The following is a 20,556-nucleotide window of genomic DNA, read 5'->3' on the forward strand; positions in this document are numbered from 1 at the left end:
AAACAAATGAGACAAAAATATTATACTTGGTCATTTATTTATTGAGGAAAATGATCCAATATTACATATCTGTGAGTGGCAAAAGTATGTGAACCTTTGCTTTCAGTATCTGGTGTGACCCCCTTGTGCAGCAATAACTGCAACTAAACATTTCCGGTAACTGTTGATCAGTCCTGCACACCGGCTTGGAGGAATTTTAGCCCATTCCTCCATACAGAACAGCTTCAACTCTGAGATGTTGGTGGGTTTCCTCACATGAACTGCTTGCTTCAGGTCCTTCCACAACATTTCGATTGGATTAAGTTCAGGACTTTGACTTGGCCATTCCAAAACATTAACTTTATTCTTCTTTAACCATTCTTTGGTAGAACAACAATGTGTGCTTAGGGTCGTTGTCTTGCTGCATGACCCACCTTCTCTTGAGATTCAGTTCATGGACAGATGTCCTGACATTTTCCTTTAGCATTTGCTGGTATAATTCAGAATTCATTGTTTCATCTATGATGGCAAGCTGTCTTGGCCCAGATGCAGCAAAACAGGCCCAAACCATGATACTAACACCACCATGTTTCACAGATGGGATAAGGTTCTTATGCTGGAATGCAGTGTTTTCCTTTCTCCAAACATAACACTTCTCGTTTAAACCAAAAAGTTCTATTTTTGTCTCATCCATCCACAAAACATTTTTCCAATAGCCTTCTGGCTTGTCCACGTGATCTTTAGCAAACTGCAAACAAGCAGCAATGTTGTTTTGGAGAGCAGTGGCTTTTTCCTTGCAACCCTGCCATGCACACCATTGTTGTTCAGTGTTCTCTGTTAGGACTAGGACTGTTTTGGCCTCTAGAGGCCGCTGTTATTTCCTTTTCATGTCGTGTTTATTTTGGCCTCTAGAGGCCGCCACTGTTCCTGTGTTTTGTGTTTGTGTTAATTGCCTAATTATCTTCACCTGTGTCCTTAATTAGTTTGTCTATTTATACCCCTGAGTTCAGTCCTCTTGTCACGGAGTCTTTGTGCTGTTATGTTTATCTCCAGTTTCCTTTGTACTGTGTTTTTTGATCTTCTTAGCTTTTGAATTTTTGCACTTTGCTTTTCTTTTGGATTATACTCTTTGGTTTTTTTTTTGTCTTTTGTTTTGCCCTGTATATAGTGTATATAGTTTAAATAAACCTTTTGATTCTTTTTCTACTTCCGCCTCACGCCTCTGCATTTGAGTCATCCCCCTGGTGGCCTAGTGGGGGTTTGCTGGATTATCACACCAACGAACCAGGTTCGAATCCCAGCAAAACCCTAACAGAAAGACTCCGTCATGACCGACTCAGCAGAGGCTGCTTCAACTGTCTACCCGGCCAACCTTCAGGGAATTATGGCAGCTTTGACACGCTTCGGAGCGACCATGGACGCTCATGGACGTACGCTCACCAGCCAACGTGAGGCCCTCGCTCGCCACGAGGAACTGCTTCAGCAAATTGGGAAAACCCTGGCACAGCTGACATCTCTGCCTGCATCTCCTGATCCAGTTCCTGCTCCTGATCCAGCTCCCACTCCTGCTCCAGTGCCTCCTGCAATGCTGCCTTCTTCACCTCGCGAACCCAGCCTTCCTGCACCACAGAGGTATGACGGCAAGCACAGTGAGTGCCGAGAGTTCCTTACCCAGTGTCAACTCACCTTTGAGCTTCAGCCTACCACCTACACTACGGATCGCCGCAAGATTGCCTTTGTGATCACCTTATTAGCTGGTAAGGCGCGAGCCTGGGCTACTGCTATCTGGCAAAGACAGGGACCTGAGTGCTTTGATTTCCAGCTGTTTTCTGAAGAGATGCTTCGGGTCTTCGATCAGGCAGACATCAGTACCGACGCAGCCCGAAAGCTCATGTCCATCCGGCAAGGAGGAAGCGTCGCAGATTACGCCATCTCGTTCCGAACACTCGCAGCAGTAAGTGGATGGAACGAGACTGCCCTGGTGTCAGCCTTCCACCATGGTCTGTCTGACCCCATCAAGGATGGTCTGGCCTCTATTGGATGCCCAAGTGACCTCGAAACCCTCATCTCACATGCTATTCGTCTGGACAACAGGATGAGAGAACGCCACCAAGCCTTGAGCCCCCCCAGCCTCCCTACCTCTACCTGGAGACCGTCTACCTCCTTCAGTTACTGTCCAGAACCCATGCAAGTGGGTCGTACTCGCCTCTCCGCATCTGAGAGGGAGCGCAGAAGGAGGGACAAGTGCTGCATCTACTGTGGCAAGCCTGGTCACTTCCGAGCATCATGTCCCGAACTCTTGGGAAAAGGACCGCCCCGTCCAGCCGAGGGAGGGTTGTGACGGGGCCTACCCTCTCTCCCGGACTCCCTGGTCAAGGAATCTACATCCCGGTCTCCATCTCCTGGGGTGAGTCTGTCCACTCTTGTCAAGCTTTGATAGACTCAGGGGCGGCTGGGAACTTTATGGATATTCACTTCGCCCAAAGCCTCAATATTCCGACTGCACCTCTTGAAGTCCCACTGTCTGTGTCTGCCCTCGATGGCCAAGCGTTAGGTGATGGAAGAGTCACCCAAGTTACTTCTCCAGTTTTCCTCCAGTCTCAAGGTCACAAGGAAGAAATATCCCTGCACCTGATTCCTTCACCTGAGTTCCCAGTTATTCTAGGCCTTCCTTGGCTTACTCGCCACAACCCTCGCATAGACTGGGTAACAAGCCAGGTTGTGGAATGGGGCCCTGCATGCCATGCCTCTTGTCTGCTCTCTAGCTCTCCTGTGTCTCCTGCCGAGCCCCCTGATCTCACCGAGTTATCTCAAGTTCCCACAGAGTACTGGGATCTCAAGGAGGTATTCAGCAAGAGCAGGGCCGCCGTTCTTCCTCCGCACCGGGCCTACGACTGTGCCATCGACTTGCTCCCTGGGACTACCCCTCCTCGTGGCAGACTGTTTTCACTCTCTCAGCCAGAACGCAAGGCCATGGAGGAATACCTCAAAGATGCCCTGGTCTCTGGGTTTATTCGACCCTCCACTTCACCTGCTGGAGCCGGCTTCTTCTTTGTCGGCAAGAAGGATGGGGGGCTCCGACCATGTATTGATTACAGGGGCCTGAATAAGATCACTGTGCGCAACCGATATCCCCTTCCGCTGATGTCCACAGCTTTCGACCTGCTCCAAGGCGCCACCGTCTTCACCAAGTTGGACCTACGGAACGCATACCACCTCATCCGTATCCGACAGGGAGACCAGTGGAAGACTGCCTTTAACACCCCGTCTGGGCACTACGAATACCAGGTGATGCCCTTCGGACTCACCAACGCACCAGCTGTTTTTCAGGCCCTAATCAACGACGTCTTAAGGGACATGATTAACCTATACGTTTTTGTCTACCTCGACGACATCCTTATCTTTTCCAAGACCGTGCAGGAGCACCGCCACCATGTCCGCCAGGTTCTCCAGAGGCTGCTACAGAACAATCTGTTCGCCAAGGCCCAGAAATGCGAATTTCATGTTCCCGAGGTCTCCTTTCTGGGATTTATTGTACGGACAGGCCAACTCCAAATGGACCCTGCCAAGACCCTGGCCGTCCGGGATTGGCCTACTCCCAAGTCCGTTAAGGAGGTTCAGCGGTTCTTAGGATTCGCTAACTTCTACCGCAAGTTCATCAGGAACTTCAGTTCTGTGGCAGCACCCATGTCAGACCTCACCAAAGGGACAGGTGGATCTTATGGCTGGTCTCCTCAGGCAGAAAAGGCATTCAAAGACCTCAAGGACCGCTTCTGCACGGCACCCATTCTGGTTCTCCCGGACACCTCCCAACCATTCATCGTGGAGGTGGACGCCTCGGACAGTGGTGTCGGCGCGGTGCTCTCTCAACGTTCGGAAGGAAAGCTGCACCCCTGCGCTTACTTCTCCCACCGCCTGAGTCCTGCTGAGTCCCGGTACGATGTGGGGGATCGAGAACTGCTAGCGGTCAAACTGGCCCTTGAGGAGTGGAGGCACTGGCTGGAGGGAGCACAACATCCATTCCTGGTTTGGACTGACCACAAGAACCTGGAGTACCTCCAGCAAGCCAAGAGACTGAACCCTCGACAGGCTAGGTGGGCCCTGTTTTTCAGTCGGTTTGACTTCACCCTCTCATACCGCCCCGGCTCCAAGAACACCAAACCTGACGCACTGTCCAGACTGTTCTCTGCCACTAACAGGGAGAATGAAGTCGGGCCTATTATCCCTGTGTCCCGGATTGTGGCCCCTGTCCGCTGGGGTATTGAGGAGGCTGTCCGACGAGCCCAACGCCAGGACCCCGGTCCTGGGACGGGGCCACCAGGCCTCTTGTACGTCCCACATCAAGCCCGGGCCAAGGTTCTCCAGTGGGGTCACTCTTCCCCTCTCACCGCCCACCCGGGAGCTCGGAGGACCCTGGACTTCCTGAAAAGACGCTTCTGGTGGCCTAACATGGAGAAGGAAGTAAGGTCATTTGTCCTGTCCTGTGAGGTTTGCACCAGAACCAAGAACCCACGACAGCGTCCCCAGGGTCTCCTGCATCCTCTGACCATTCCCCGGCGTCCCTGGTCCCACGTGGCAGTCGACTTTATCACGGGTCTCCCTGAGTCACAAGGTAACACGGTCATTTTGGTCTTAGTTGACAGATTCTCCAAGGCCTGCCGCTTCATACCACTGTGCAAACTCCCCTCTGCTCTTGAAACTGCGAAACTTTTGTTTAATCATGTCTTCCGAGTCTTTGGTCTTCCACAGGACATCGTCTCAGACCGAGGGCCCCAGTTCTCCTCCCGAGTGTGGCACGGGTTCTGCAAGGTCATCGGAGCCACTGCCAGCCTCTCCTCTGGGTTTCACCCACAGTCCAATGGTCAGACGGAGAGGCTCAACCAGGACCTGGAAACCACCCTGCGAGGCCTGGCTATGGATAACCCGACATCGTGGAGCACCTGGCTGCCATGGGCGGAGTACGCCCACAACACCCTGCAGTCATCGGCCACCAAGCTGTCGCCATTCCAGTGCCAATTCGGGTTCCAGCCACCTCTGTTCCCGGACCAGGAGGAGGACGCGGGGGTGCCCTCGGTCAACCAATATGTGAGACGGTGTCGCAAGACCTGGAGCAAGGTCAGGAAGACCCTCATACAGACCTCCAGAACCAACCAGACTCAGGCCAACCGCCATAGAAGACCTGCACACGCTTTCCGCCCTGGGCAGCGTGTTTGGCTGTCCACTAAGGACCTTCCACTGCGGGTGGAGAACCGCAAGCTTGCTCCTCGCTACATTGGCCCCTTCAATGTGGTGCGCAGGGTGAACCCTGTCTCCTACCGGCTCCAGTTGCCCCGGACTCTGAGGATCAACCCCACTTTCCATGTTTCCCTGTTACGGCCCGTACTGACGTCTACGTATGCCCCTGCCCCTAGGAACCCCCCACCCCCCCGCATCTTCCAGGGGCAGACTGTGTTCACTGTGAATCGCCTGCTTGACTCCCGCCGGGTCCGCGGCGGGTTGCAATATCTGGTGGACTGGGAGGGCTATGGTCCTGAGGAGCGCTGCTGGGTTCCTGCTCGGGATGTCCTTGATAAAGAACTATGTCGGGACTTCCATTCGGCCCATCCGGATCGCCCTGGGAACGTCAGGAGACGCTCCTAGGGGGGGGGTCCTGTTAGGACTAGGACTGTTTTGGCCTCTAGAGGCCGCTGTTATTTCCTTTTCATGTCGTGTTTATTTTGGCCTCTAGAGGCCGCCACTGTTCCTGTGTTTTGTGTTTGTGTTAATTGCCTAATTATCTTCACCTGTGTCCTTAATTAGTTTGTCTATTTATACCCCTGAGTTCAGTCCTCTTGTCACGGAGTCTTTGTGCTGTTATGTTTATCTCCAGTTTCCTTTGTACTGTGTTTTTTGATCTTCTTAGCTTTTGAATTTTTGCACTTTGCTTTTCTTTTGGATTATACTCTTTGGTTTTTTTTTTGTCTTTTGTTTTGCCCTGTATATAGTGTATATAGTTTAAATAAACCTTTTGATTCTTTTTCTACTTCCGCCTCACGCCTCTGCATTTGAGTCATCCCCCTGGTGGCCTAGTGGGGGTTTGCTGGATTATCACACCAACGAACCAGGTTCGAATCCCAGCAAAACCCTAACATTCTCCTGATGGTGGACTCATGAACATTAACATTAGCCAATGTGAGAGAGGCCTTCAGTTGCTTAGAAGTTACCCTGGGGTCCTTTGTGACCTCGCCGACTATTACATGCCTTGCTCTCGGAGTGATCTTGGTTGATCACTCCTGGGGAGGGTAACAATGGTCTTGAATTTCCTCCATTTGTACACAATCTGTCTGACTGGATTGGTGGAGTCCAAACTCTTTAGAGATGGTTTTGTAACCTTTTCCAGCCTGATGAGCATCAACAACACTTTTTCTGAGGTCCTCAGAAATCTCCTTTGTTCATGCTATGATACACTTCCACAAACATGTTGTGAAGATCAGACTTTGATAGATCCCTGTTCTTTAAATAAAACAGGGTGCCCACTCACACCTGATTGTCATCCCATTGATTGAAAACACCTGACTCTAATTTCACCTTCAAATTAACTGCTAATCCTAGAGGTTCACATACTTTTTCCACTCACAGATATGTAATATTGGATCATTTTTCTCAATAAATAAATGACGAAGTGTAATACTTTTGTTTAATATTTTGTGAAAATCTGATGATGTTTTAGGTCATATTTATGCAGAAATATAGAAAATTCTAAAGGGTTCACAAACTTTCAAGCACCACTGTATATGTCATTCTGTGTTTCTCAGCTGAATGAACTCAGAGCTGGTCTGCTGCCTATTAGACAGTTTATAATAAATGCTGTAAGGCTGCAAAATTAATCACACTTTAATCAAAAACAGGAATTTTAGCTCCTTCAATTAATTAAACATAACTGACTTGAGAATTTTGCCAAATTACATAAGTCACTTGGCAAAATGTTATATATTGGTTTTATCGATCTGTTATTTAATGATTTATGACTTTTTTCATATACACTAAGAAACAAATAGGAAAAAAAATCCTGTATTTGTATCTACACAGTGCTCTCTATTTCTAGATTCTGATTGGTCAGAAAATGTTGATTAATTTTCCATAACAGCAGCTTTGACAAATAGAGCAAGGGTTGATAGTAAACACATTTACTGGACACGTAAATGTGTTTTTTGATCTGTAAGCTAAATGATATGACTGTCCTTTGATGCAACGCATCAATGCTGCTGTTAATATGGACAAAATTATTATAATTTTTTAAATGGGATTTTATGGGTTGAAAATGGCTCAAAACACCATCTACTGGTTAAAATCATCCTGAACCTTGCAAGGTAGATGCCGATGTAGAGTTTGCCATTTGGTACTTCTCGATATCATTTAATTTTTTATTTAAAAAAAAAGCCCTCTAATCAGGGTGGACATCCTAAAATAATTGTATGTATAAACAGGACAACAGAGCCTTTTCCAAGTAGAACCCTTAACTGACCAAAGAAACACCTTTTTTTCCTCGGAGTACATCTGTCGTCAAGGGAAACAGTGACTACTTTGAAGAATCTAAAACGGTGTTGTAGTCGAGTCACTAAATCTCAAGTCCGAGTCCAGTCTCGAGTGCCCGGTGTTCAAGTCCAAGTCAAGTCCAAGTCATTAAAGAAAATTTTGATCAAGTCCACTATTGGGGCGGCCCGGTGGTGTAGTGGTTAGCACTGTCGCCTCACAGCAAGAAGGTCCGGGTTCGAGCCCCGTGGCCGGCGAGGGCCTTTCTGTGCAGAGTTTGCATGTTCTCCCCATGTCCGCGTGGGTTTCCTCCGGGTGCTTCGGTTTCCCCCACAGTCCAAAGACATGCAGGTTAGATTAACTGGTGACTCTAAATTGACCGTAGGTGTGAATGGTTGTCTGTGTCTATGTGTCAGCCCTGTGATGACCTGGCGACTCGTCCAGGGTGTACCCCGCCTTTTGCCCGTAGTCAGCTGGGATAGGCTCCAGCTTGCCTGCGACCCTGTTGAACAGGATAAAGCGGCTAGAGATAATGAGATGAGAAGTCCACTATTGATCTGAGTCGAGTCTGAGAACAAGACTCCAACCGCACCATTTGACGGTGGCTGTTGCTGCCTTTATATGAAACCGTCTCTGCTACTGTGTTGGACGAACGTTACTGCTTGTCTGCCCCATTTTAGTTAATAGACTACAGATAAAAACCTTGTTCATCATTCAGCAAGCCCCGCCCACAATCAACAGGGCAAATAAGATGAGAGAGGGTTAACACTAGCTAGTTCATCAGTCAGCAAGCCCCGCTATCAACAGAGCAATGAACATAGCGTGTCACTTCCTTCTCTGGGTCGAGTCTTGCCAAATGACGATTGAAGTTCGAGGTTGTCCCCGTCGTCTCCTCGATAGTTCTTCTATGGAACACATAGCACTGCATTTTTTCCCACTGCACGAGAAGCCTGTATAAGCAAAGCGGACAATCCTGGGGTGTTCTCTCCAGGCATTTTAGCGCCATTAACATTAGTTTGTTCCTGAACGTGACGTATGAACAGGTGAATGTGCATTCTCTTACACAAAATTAGTATAAAAATTAATATAGATATAAATCTCATATGCCAAATTATTATGGCATGTTACAAAAATAAAGAAAAAAATCAGAGTCCTCGTCTCCAATTTATGAGTCCGAATGAAGTTAATGCACGAGTCCGAGTCATCAGTGCTCAAGTCCAAGTCAAGTCACGAGTCCTTAAAATTAGGGCATGAGTCGGATTCGAATACTACAAGCTTGATCTAAAATATGAAACGTTTTTGGGTTTTTTTAACACTGGTTTTGTTTAACACCACATAATTACATACATGTTCCTTCATAATTTTGATGTCTTCAGTATTGTTCTACAATGTAGAAAATACAAAATACAAGAAAAACCTATGAATGAGTAGGGGTGCACAGACTTTTGACTGGTACTGTGCTCAATATGTATGTGCACTCTTACAACTCATAAATACTTGAATACTAATAAAAGGGCTTTAAGAGCAATTCTGGATGCCACTAGTAGCCAGTGTTATCCTGATTGTGGTGTAATACTCAGATTAAATCTTCAGTCTAATTACTATAAATGAAAAAAAGAAAGTGAAGTTTTTAATCTCTCTCTCTCTCTCTCTCTCTCTCTCTCAGATGATCCTGTTCTCAGCATGCTGCATTTGCGGCCTGATCGGAGGAATCCTGAACTTCCAGTTTGTGCGAGCGCTGGTGAAGCATCCCGACGCTATGTGTTCATCGCACATGGCCGCCATGTCTCTGGCCTGCCTGGGGATCAGCAGCTGCACCCTGTCCACGTGGCTGACGTGCCGGCTGGCCAGCAGCGAGCAGCAGCGCATGTTCCTGGAGCGCGAGCACTCGTTGCATCACTCGCACGAGATGGCCGAGAAGGTAGAGGAAGAACGGAGGAGAGGAGAGCACAGTCCGGGTGTTTCTCACTGTCTCAATGTAGGCTTGTACATGTTTCTCAGAGATTTGTTCTGGTGACTGACAGCTCTGTGTGTGGGGGTGTAAAAATAAATAGCTCCTGTCTCACCTCTAGTGGAGATCCTTACTTGATGCATTGTAGATAATCAGGCTTCTCCCTGATCATCCTGCTCTCTCTCTCTTTTTCCAAACAGGAAGTAATGGATAACTCCAGCAATGGCATCACACAAATCACGTACAACAGTCGGAGCGCGTCACCTTGACAAGCTTGACAGGCATTTTCATTACTTTGCACTCTAAATAGAAATGACTTTATGGGACTGATGGCCATCTGTAGGACATTTCCTACACACAGCAGGCCCAAGGATACTTAATGCTACTGTGGCAAGGAAAAAAAAAAAAAAGAGGAAGAGATCATTTCTGTGGATTGAGCACCAATCAGCATTCAGGGACACGATGCCTCAGGAGTGTTCATTCGTGAGTACAGAGCATTGAATCAGTGCGCACACAACATGCATGTAACCTTTACTTCCTTTCTCTCTCTCATATTATTCCTCTCCCTTCCTTAATGCATTCCTCCTGCATCTCTCCATTATTCCTACTGATTATGGGTTATGGGAATGATGACTTGAATGCTCGGACCTCAAATATACAAAATGCACAATGTAAAATGCCTGTACAAGAGAATAATTTATTGATTTACAGTATTTTTATATAGAGGCTTCATATAAAAATGAAATAAAAAGACTGAAATGTACCTTGTCTTTGCTTGATTATCTCACACACACACACACACACACGTTTGTCTGACTATCCTTGTGAGGACCTTCCATTGACATCATTATTAATGCAGTTAATTAATGCTGTGCCTGCACCTAAACCTGGCCTTAACTTCAGTAATGGAAAGGAAACTTTCTGACTCATTTATTTATTTAGATTAGATTCAACTTTATTGTCATTGCACATGTCACAGGTACAAGGCAACGAAATGCAGAACAACGAAATTTATTTACTGTTAAACAACAGCAACAATGACAATTTCCTTGTGGGGACCATCCAAATGTCCCTACAAGGTCGAAATTGTCAGATTTTACTCTTCTTGTGGGGACATTTGATTTTCAGTCGCATATAAAAACAAGTGAGCACGTACACACACACACACACGTTTGTGTGACTATCCTTGTGAGGACCTTCCACTGACAATTATTAATGCAGTTAATGCTGTGCCTGCACCTAAACCTGGCCTTAACCTCAATAATGAAAAGGAAACATTTATTTACTTTTTTTTTTTTGTTAAACAACAACAACAGCGGGCGGCACGGTGGTGTAGTGGTTAGCGCTGTTGCCTCACAGCAAGAAGGTCCTGGGTTCGAACCCCGGGTCCGGCGAGGGCCTTTCTGTGTGGAGTTTGCATGTTCTCCCCGTGTCCGCGTGGGTTTCCTCTGGGTGCTCCAGTTTCCCCCACAGTCCAAAGACATGCAGGTTAGGTTAACTGGTGACTCTAAATTGACCGTAGGTGTGAATGTGAGTGTGAATGGTTGTCTGTGTCTATGTGTCAGCCCTGTGATGACCTGGCGACTTGTCCAGGGTGTACCCCGCCTTTCGCCCGTAGTCAGCTGGGATAGGCTCCAGCTTGCCTGCGACCCTGTAGAAGGATAAAGCGGCTAGAGATAATGAGATGAGATGAATGAGAACAACAACAGCAATTTCCTTGTGGGGACCATCCAAATGTCCCCACAAGGTTGAAATTGTGAGATTTTACTATCCTTGTGGGGACATTTGGTTCTCAGTAGTATATAAAAACATGCTTGCACACACACGCGCACACACACACACACACACACACGTTTGTACCACTATCCTTGTGAGGACCTTCCACTGACATAATTATTAATGCAGTTAATTAATGGTGTGCCTGCACCTAAACCTGGCCTTAACCTCAGTAATGGAAAGGAAAATTTTGACTCTGTTTGTTTGTTAAATAACAACAACAATTATTTTCTTGTGGGGACCATCCAAATGTCCCCACAAGGTTGAAATTGTCAGATTTTACTCTTGTTGTGGGGACATTTGATTTTCAGTCACATATAAAAACAAGTAAACACACGCGCGCGCGCACACACACACGTACGTATCACTTTCTTTGTGAGGACCTTCCGCTGACATCATTATTAACGCAGTTAATTAATGCTGTGCCTGCACCTAAACCTGGCCTTAACCTCCATTATGAAAAGGAAATATTTTAAAGCTTTTATTTATTTATTTTTTATTTTCGTTAAAAAACAAAAACAACAACAACTTTGTTGTGAGGACCATCCAAATGTTCCTACAAGGTCGAAATTGTCAGATTTTACTCTCGTTGTGGGAACATTTGATTTTCAGTCGCATATAAAAACAAGTGAGCACACACACACACAGGGGTATTTCCATTGATTTGTATTACTGTAGATAAATAATGCTAGGCATCAAAACCCCACGTTATCCCAAAGGAAACTGCTCTTTGGGTTACTTTAAAAAAAGCTGGAAAAAATTCCGAATGAGGACCAGCCACAAGTCCCTAGAAGGTCAAAACTATCATGTATTCCAATTATTTAGTCTGGAGATAAATACAAACACACATGTACACTTGCAATTTAGTGTAGCTAGCATTTTCTTTTATTCTTTTCTTTTTTTGGACAGTGGGAGAAACCTGGAGAACCCAGAGTAAACCAGTACTGGGAGAACATACAAAACTCCAGACAGACAGTAACCTGAGCTCAAGAGCAAACGGGGGACGCTGGAGCTGTAAGGCAGCAACGTGGCTTGTGTTGCCATAGCTAAATAATACTCTCTCAAATTTTAACCTCAATAACCAATGAATGAGAAACAACATTTTTTCTTAATATTCTCCAGTAAGTATTTAAATAAAATATATAAAAATACATTTTACTGAAAAAAAATTTAAACTGGGCGTCACTGTGGTGTAGTGGTTAGCGCTGTTGCCTCACAGCAAGAAGGTCCGGGTTTGAGCCCCGTGGCCGGCGAGGGCCTTTCTGTGTGGAGTTTGCATGTTCTCCCCGTGTCCATGTGGGTTTCCTCCGGGTGCTCCGGTTTCCCCCACAGTCCAAAGACATGCAGGTTAGGTTAACTGGTGACTAAATTGACTCCAGCTTGCCTGCGACCCTGTAGAACAGGATAAAGCAGCTAGAGATAATGAGATGAGATTAAAAAATTAAACTGATAATAAATATCAAATCAACTAATAATTAGCAATAATATCAAATTAATAATTACAGAAAATGTATTATTGACTTATATTTAACTTCCTACAAAAAAGCTAAACACAACAACACACTAAAACAGAAGTACATGGCCATACTGTACACACACATCACACACTACAGATTGATTACATCACTTTTATAGACTGTCAGTGCAATTCCACAGCTGTGTGTGTGTGTTTCATGTAGTATGGCGATTAAGGTGACTGACTGAACGTCTGCTTGTGTGTTATATACGTACAGTGGGGCAAAAAAGTATTTAGTCAGCCACCAATTGTGCAAGTTCTCCCACTTAAAAAGATGAGAGAGGCCTGTAATTTTCATCATAGGTATACCTCAACTATGAGAGACAAAATGAGAAAAAAAAAATTCAGAAAATCACATTGTCTGATTTTTAAAGAATTTATTTGCAAATTATGGTGGAAAATAAGTATTTGGTCAATAACAAAAGTTCATCTCAATACTTTGTTATATACCCTTTGTTGGCAATGACAGAGGTCAAACGTTTTCTGTAAGTCTTCACAAGGTTTTCACACACTGTTGCTGGTATTTTGGCCCATTCCTCCATGCAGATCTCCTCTAGAGCAGTGATGTTTTGGGGCTGTCGCTGGGCAACACAGACTTTCAACTCTCTCCAAAGATTTTCTATGGGGTTGAGATCTGGAGACTGGCTAGGCCACTCCAGGACCTTGAAATGCTTCTTACGAAGCCACTCCTTCGTTGCCCAGGCGGTGTGTTTGGGATCATTGTCATGCTGAAAGACCCAGCCACGTTTCATCTTCAATGCCCTTGCTGATGGAAGGAGGTTTTCACTCAAAATCTCACGATACATGGCCCCATTCATTCTTTCCTTTACACGGATCAGTCATCCTGGTCCCTTTGCAGAAAAACAGCCCCAAAGCATGATGTTTCCACCCCCATGCTTCACAGTAGGTATGGTGTTCTTTGGATGCAACTCAGCATTCTTTCTCCTCCAAACACGACAAGTTGAGTTTTTACCAAAAAGTTCTATTTTGGTTTCATCTGACCATATGACATTCTCCCAACCCTCTTCTGGATCATCCAAATGCTCTCTAGCAAACTTCAGACGGGCCTGGACATGTACCGGCTTAAGCAGGGGGACATGTCTGGCACTGCAGGATTTGAGTCCCTGGCGGCGTAGTGTTACTGATGGTAGCCTTTGTTACTTTGGTCCCAGCTCTCTGCAGGTCATTCACTAGGTCCCCCAATGTGGTTCTGGGATTTTTGCTCACCGTTCTTGTGATCATTTTGACCCCACAGGGTGAGATCTTGCGTGGAGCCCCAGATCGAGGGAGATTATCAGTGGTCTTGTATGTCTTCCATTTTCTAATAATTGCTCCCACAGTTGATTTCTTCACACCAAGCTGCTTACCTATTGCAGATTCAGTCTTCCCAGCCTGGTGCAGGTCTACAATTTTGTTTCTGGTGTCCTTTGACAGCTCTTTGGTCTTGGCCATAGTGGAGTTTGGAGTGTGACTGAGGTTGTGGACAGGTGTCTTTTATACTGATAACGAGTTCAAACAGGTGCCATTAATACAGGTAACGAGTGGAGGACAGAGGAGCCTCTTAAAGAAGTTGTTACAGGTCTGTGAGAGCCAGAAATCTTGCTTGTTTGTAGGTGACCAAATACTTATTTTACCGAGGAATTTACCAATTCATTCATTAAAAATCCTACAATGTGATTTCCTGGATTCTTTCCCCCCATTCTGCCTCTCATAGTTGAAGTGTACCTATGATGAAAATTACAGGCCTCTCTCATCTTTTTAAGCGGGATAACTTGCACAATTGGTGGCTGACTAAATACTTTTTTGCCCCACTGTACGTTTCACTGTCCGTTACATATAAACTCACTACATTGCCATTACACGATTTCCTGCCTGTCTGACCTTCAGTGGTGCCTCGGAGTCTGAAACTAATGCGCCCGAGGATCAATATATCCATGTTTTCCAGACAGTCTAATCCGGGGCAAGGACATAGGAAAACAGGAAAAAACAGAAGGTAAAGTAATATGTATGTATACATGAAAAATCTGAAAGGGTTAATAAGCTAAAACTAATACCTTGAAGACAAGAGTCTTGTAGTAGCTTGATGGAGTATGTATAAAGTCTAAGGACCATGAGAGAAAGAATCTTGTTTCAATGCTAGACAAAGCACAGTGATTTTTGCTTTTGGGAGCAGGTGAGGATTTTAAGAAAGAACGTGTCAGACTTTAAGGATGTCCCTGGCAGTTCACGGTTCACTGAAGTTTATATAATGAAATACAGGTGTGTCGTTGAGTGACTGGTGTCCCATCCAGAGTGTATTTCTGCCTCGTACCCAATGTTCCTGGAACAGGCTCCTTATCCAACACCACTCTGAGCAGAATGAAGTGCTTACTGAAGGTAAATGAATGAATGGGCTGCTCTCAGGAGAGGAGGAAGTGGACATGTGCCATGGAGGCATGTCTTGGAGTCTATATATGGAGCTGAAAAAAGCTGAAAAAGATTTCAAGTTGGAAAAAAGGGGACTTTATTGACATTCAAAGATATGCATGTTTTTGTTTGTTTGTTTACAAATTTGGCTAGCTAATGTGAGCCAACTATCTTTAAAAGTAAGGAATATACAGTACTGTGCAAAAGTCCATCCATCCATTATCTGTAGCCGCTTATCCTGTTCTACAGGGTCGCGGGCAAGCTGGAGTCTATCCCAGCTGACTATGGGCGAGAGGCGGGGTACACCCTGGACAAGTCACCAGATCATCGCAGGGCTGAGACATATAGAGACAAACAACCATTCACACTTGCATTCACACCTACGGTCAATTTAGAGCCACCAATTAGCCTAAACTGCATGTTTTTGGACTGTGGGGGAAACCCACAGACACGGGGAGAACATGCAAACTCCACATAGAAAGGCCCTCGCTGGAAGCTGGGCTCAAACCCAGGACCTTCTTGCTGTGAGGCGACAGTGCTAACCACTACACCACCGTGCCGCCCTGTGCAAAAGTCTTGGCACTCTATTTTTTCTCAGTACAAACTTTGTTATAGATTTCTATTTTATGACTTCTACATCATTGAGTCAGTACAAAAAACATTTTAGAGTCCAAACGTTCGTTTTTCCAGCACAAAATTAAATGTTACAGAAAAAAAAGTTTATATCTGAGCAGCGTATTACACAAGAGAGCACTTTTCAGATTAAAAAACATAATGAAGGCTGCTGGGTTTTGGTGCAAAATTAAACAGCAAGTGTGACAGTCAAAGTGTCCAGAAGAACTGTGGCTGGTTCTGTAAGATGCTCAGTAAAACCTACAGCTCATTTCCTTATAAAGCTGCAATCACTGGACCTGAGACTACTACTACTATTATTATTATTATTATTATTATTTTGAAGCAAAGGGTCATCTCATACCAAACATTGACTTTGTTTAATTTATTATAGCTTACTGTTCACTGTTTATAGTATTTTTTTTAATGTTGAAACATTTCATTTCATTAATTTTAAGCTACTTTTTGGTCTATAGCATTTCTTTACATGTGCCTAAGTCTTTTGCACAGTATGCCATTATTCAGAGAGTTAAAACATGTACTTATAGCAAAAAAAAAAAAGGCATTTGTCAAGGGTTCTCTGATCAGTTAAGGGTTCTATTTGGAAAAGGCTCTGTTGTAAAGTTATACATACAATTGTTTTAGGGTATCCACTCCTGATGAGAGGGTGTTAACATTTTTTTTTTCAAACAAAAATTTCACTTTTTAAATAAAAATTTCGGCCTTGCAAGGTTCAGGATGATTTTAATTACTGGATGGAGTTTTGAGCCATTTTCAACCCATGAAATGCCTTTTTTTAATAAAAAATAATAATTTTGTCCATGTTAACACCAACATTTTTTATTTGATTTGATTTATTCGGTAAATAATGTAAAACATATAACAAATACAAATATATATATGAAAGACATTAAGAACCAGGATAACGTATGAAAGTGAAAACACTTATTTCCAATGTGGTCCTCAGAATCACATAACTATCATGGACACATTACTACAAAAAAAAAAAGACCAAAAGTTATAAAAAGAACAAAAACTAAAAATATATTTTAAAAAAAGAGTGTTATTTTCCTGGTGTACGAGTTGATTAAAAAGATAAAATTTAACTGCAGACTTAAAATTGATTGAACTATTTATGGATTTAATATGGCCTGGAAGAGCATTCCAGGCCTTGATACCCATGTACATAAAAGTGGAAGCACCATAAGGACCTATGTGAGGTATCTGCAGAGAAGTGCCACTTGACCTTGTGTTAAAAGAATAGGAATTTTGTACAAAGCTGAACTGGCCTGAAAAAAAAAAAAAAGAATTTGGTGCATTACCGTGGAAAATTTTAAAGGTTAGGTTCAGCTTCAGCTGGATATTTCGCGCTTCAACTGGCAACATTATTTACCTGCTTAAATTCTGCAGCCCCTATATGTGTTCTGGTCAGTGTATTCAAAATGAAACGTACAATCTGATTCTGTGCAAGTTGCAACATTGATATATTTCATCACAGTACAGTCATATAATTTAGCTTACAGCTGAAAAAAACAACAACAAACACATGCATTTATGCATCCAGTACCTCTTTAATATAAACCTTGCACTACATGCCAGAGCTACTGTTATAGAAAATCAATCAACATTTTTTGTCCAATCAGAATCTAGAGTTCAAGGGCACTGTGGACAACCCCAACCCCATGTCAAGTCAAGTCAAGTTTATTTGTATAGCGCTTTTAACAATAAACATTATCGCAAAGCAGCTTTACAGAATTTTAATGACTTTAAACATGAGCTAATTTGATCCCTAATCTATCCCCAATGAGCGAGCCTGTGGCGACGGTAGCAAGGAAAAACTCCCTCAGACGACATGAGGAAGAAACCTCGAGAGGAACCAGACTCAAAAGGGAACCCATCCTCATTTGGGCAACAACAGACAACATGACTATAACATTAACAGTTTTAACATGAAGACAGTTTCATTGATGTTATAAACTCTTCATTGATGGAAACTTGAGTGCAAAACTGTTCATGACAACTGCAGTCCTAAAGTCAGCAAGTCAACTGTAGTCCTCAGCCATAAAAGCATTACTATAAGTGTCCAAACCGTCTTCCAAGTGTGACTTTCACATGCCATTTTGATTTTTTTTTTAATTTAACTTTGACATGTCATGCAACTTGTGTCTAGATAAATTAGTTATAATAGATTGTAGTGGGGTGCATATTCACATTCCCCCTTCCCTCCACTAGGAGGAGTCAAGTCTCGGTCTTAACACAGGAACTAATTTCGGGCACTCTGGACTATTTAAGGAAGTGGTGTGTGTTGTGGTGGTAGGGGACCATTAGTTCCTAGTTGATGCGGTGGGACGTGTGGAGCAGCCTTGTTCAGCTTTCAGTTGCTGCTGTGCTTACATTAGTTACTCTACAACAGGAGGGAAACTCCTTGCCCTCAGGAGTACGCACTGGCTCCGGAGGTTGCTTTCTAGCGGAGGTTGTTTTCTCTCTCCCTGGTCTAGTGGAGCGTGGAGCACTGTTCATGTGCTGTCCCCTACCATCACAACACACATGAACAGTGCTCCATGCTCCACTAGACCACAACACACACCACTTCCTATCTGCTAATTTTCCTATCATCTTATACGAGACTTATAGTGATCTAATATCCGTTCTTCTTGCTTCGTCAGTCTGTCCGATTTAGTCGGAGCACGTACTGGCTTCGGAGTTTTTTTTTCTTCCTGGTCCGTAGTGGAGCGGAAGCATTGTTTGCGTGGTATGTACGTACATGTTTTTTTATCCTGCTTACTATGCCAAATTGTAGCGAAGGCCAGGCAATAAATGTAAATTTTGATAGTCGACTACGCCAGTCTGGGGATTATGTTCCCAGACACCATTAACCAGTTACTAAGACATTAACCATAACAAGCAAATAGACACACAGGTTCAAACACTCTTAGGCCAGGGAGGTATGTTCCACACAAAATATTTATTACAACACATAGATAACAACCACTGATAAAACAAATACAGATTTTAAAACAACAACCACTCACACCTCACTTAAACATACTCCAAATGACCCGGGACACTGCACATACATAATAGCCATTTAGCCATAGTAGCCATTTAGCCATAGTAGCTACTGCTTACTTTAATAAATAGGACTAGGACAAAGCTAATAATCTGAACAGGGGTTAAGGACCCCATGTTAATACGGGGGTAAAGCAAGGCTTCAGGTCACCCCTATGTTGACCACTGGGACTAGAGCTGTACCCCTTATGATCTGAACAAGACATGGGGAGGCAAGAAGGCCAGCTGGAAGTCCAGATAGAAGAGGTTCAAAAAGTGCTGCTGTACCAGCCAGCTGGGCAGGACAAGTACAAGGTATGAATTGCATCACCCCACCTGGGATACGCACCGTGTAGGTACCCCGAACCCGAGCGGTACCTATAGGCAAGTCCGACGGCTGAATGGCAGACTGGTGACACTTCTCCAAAGCCTCGAGAACCGGACCAGGAGCCTGCACCACTGGCGGGGTATCAAACAAAGCAGGGCCATAGGCCCCAAAAAGCTCCTGGTAGCACCGACTAATGACATTCATTCCCAGCACTCCAGGAACAGCAGGTGGGGTGCCTAGTATCGGCATCCCGACGATAAAACAGAAGACAACCAACAGACCAAAAAGCTTACTGGACACTAGACAAAACAACCACCTGATCAGGGGCCTTACGACTAGGCCCTGCTGTCCGAGGGAGATGATGGGGGTTTGAATGCTGGCCAGCAGTTGTACGTCCTGTCCGGCGTACAGCCTGTGTACTGAGCTGATCTAAAGGTGCCAGAGGGGCCAAGAACTCTATTGGGCCCTGTGCCAACTCCCCTATGTGTTCCGCAGAGTCCAAATCCCCTGCTATTGGCACCGGCACCTCTGTCGACACCATGTTAGGCAGTCTGGAGGTAGAACCGACTACCGGACCTACCAAGCAGAGTTCCTGATCATCAAAGGGGTCCACTGGACCTACTGGTGACGGGGGATGGGGAGTTACCACCGGTGGCCCAGGATCTGGTCCCACCAGGGGTTTTAGCATGTCCCGATGGACATGCCGGACCTTCTGCGAGTCATCCACCGGTGCAATGGTGTAAACCACTCCGTCACTAAGGGGAGCCTTTACCACCCTGTAAAGCACCGAACTCCAGGTGTCCTGAATCTTTTGACGACCCTGGACTCCGAGGTCTCAGAGGTAGACCAACTGACCCACCCATAAGGGCATGTCTCGTACTCGCTGGTCATGCCTTTCCTTCCTTCGACTGGCTGCTGTTTGTAAGCGCTCCCAAGCACCTTCATACATAGGCTACCATTAATCGCGCCTGGTGCTCCACTACCCAGTCTTGGACCTTCCCAGGTACCGGGTCTTCAACCCGGCCTAGAAGGAAATCTATAGGAAGTCTAGCTTCCTGCCCAAACATTAAAAAGAATGGGGATTCCCCTGTGCTCTGGTGCGGTGTAGAGTTGTAAAAAAACAGCACTTGTGGGAGGCACAAGGCCCAGTCTCTTTTCTGTGACGCAGGCAGTGTACGGAGAAGATTGTGAAGGGTCCTATTGAACCTCTCACACTGCCCGTTGCCTGCAGGATGGTAAGGGGTGGTGCGGGACTTAGTAACGCCATATAAACAACAAAGCTGGTGAATTAAGGAGCTCTCAAAACTCCTTCCCTGATCCGAATGGATACCGCTCGGGACCCCGAATTTGTAGAACCACTCATTTAGCAAAACCTGCGCCACTGTAGAAGCCCGTTGATCCCGAGTGGGAACAGCCTGGGTGAATTTG

The 20,556-nt window shown here is 45.1% G+C and overlaps 1 protein-coding gene across 3 annotated transcripts in view; it reads left to right on the forward strand.

Moving 5' to 3' along the window:
* LOC132899972 (transmembrane protein 196) overlaps positions 1-9,711 on the forward strand; it is a 31,210-nt gene extending 21,499 nt beyond the window's left edge. The window contains exons 3-4 of one of the 3 annotated variants that reach the window (XM_060942009.1): positions 9,158-9,469; positions 9,643-9,711. In XM_060942009.1, the coding sequence (XP_060797992.1) occupies positions 9,158-9,469; positions 9,643-9,711 (381 nt within the window). The remainder of the gene's footprint in view (positions 1-9,157; positions 9,470-9,642) is intronic. The other 2 variants (XM_060942010.1, XM_060942011.1) reach the window with 2 other exon arrangements.
* The last annotated feature ends 10,845 nt before the right edge of the window (positions 9,712-20,556 follow it).

The sequence above is a fragment of the Neoarius graeffei genome, chromosome 16 (genome assembly GCF_027579695.1).
Source record: "Neoarius graeffei isolate fNeoGra1 chromosome 16, fNeoGra1.pri, whole genome shotgun sequence".
Taxonomy (NCBI): Eukaryota; Metazoa; Chordata; class Actinopteri; order Siluriformes; family Ariidae; genus Neoarius; species Neoarius graeffei.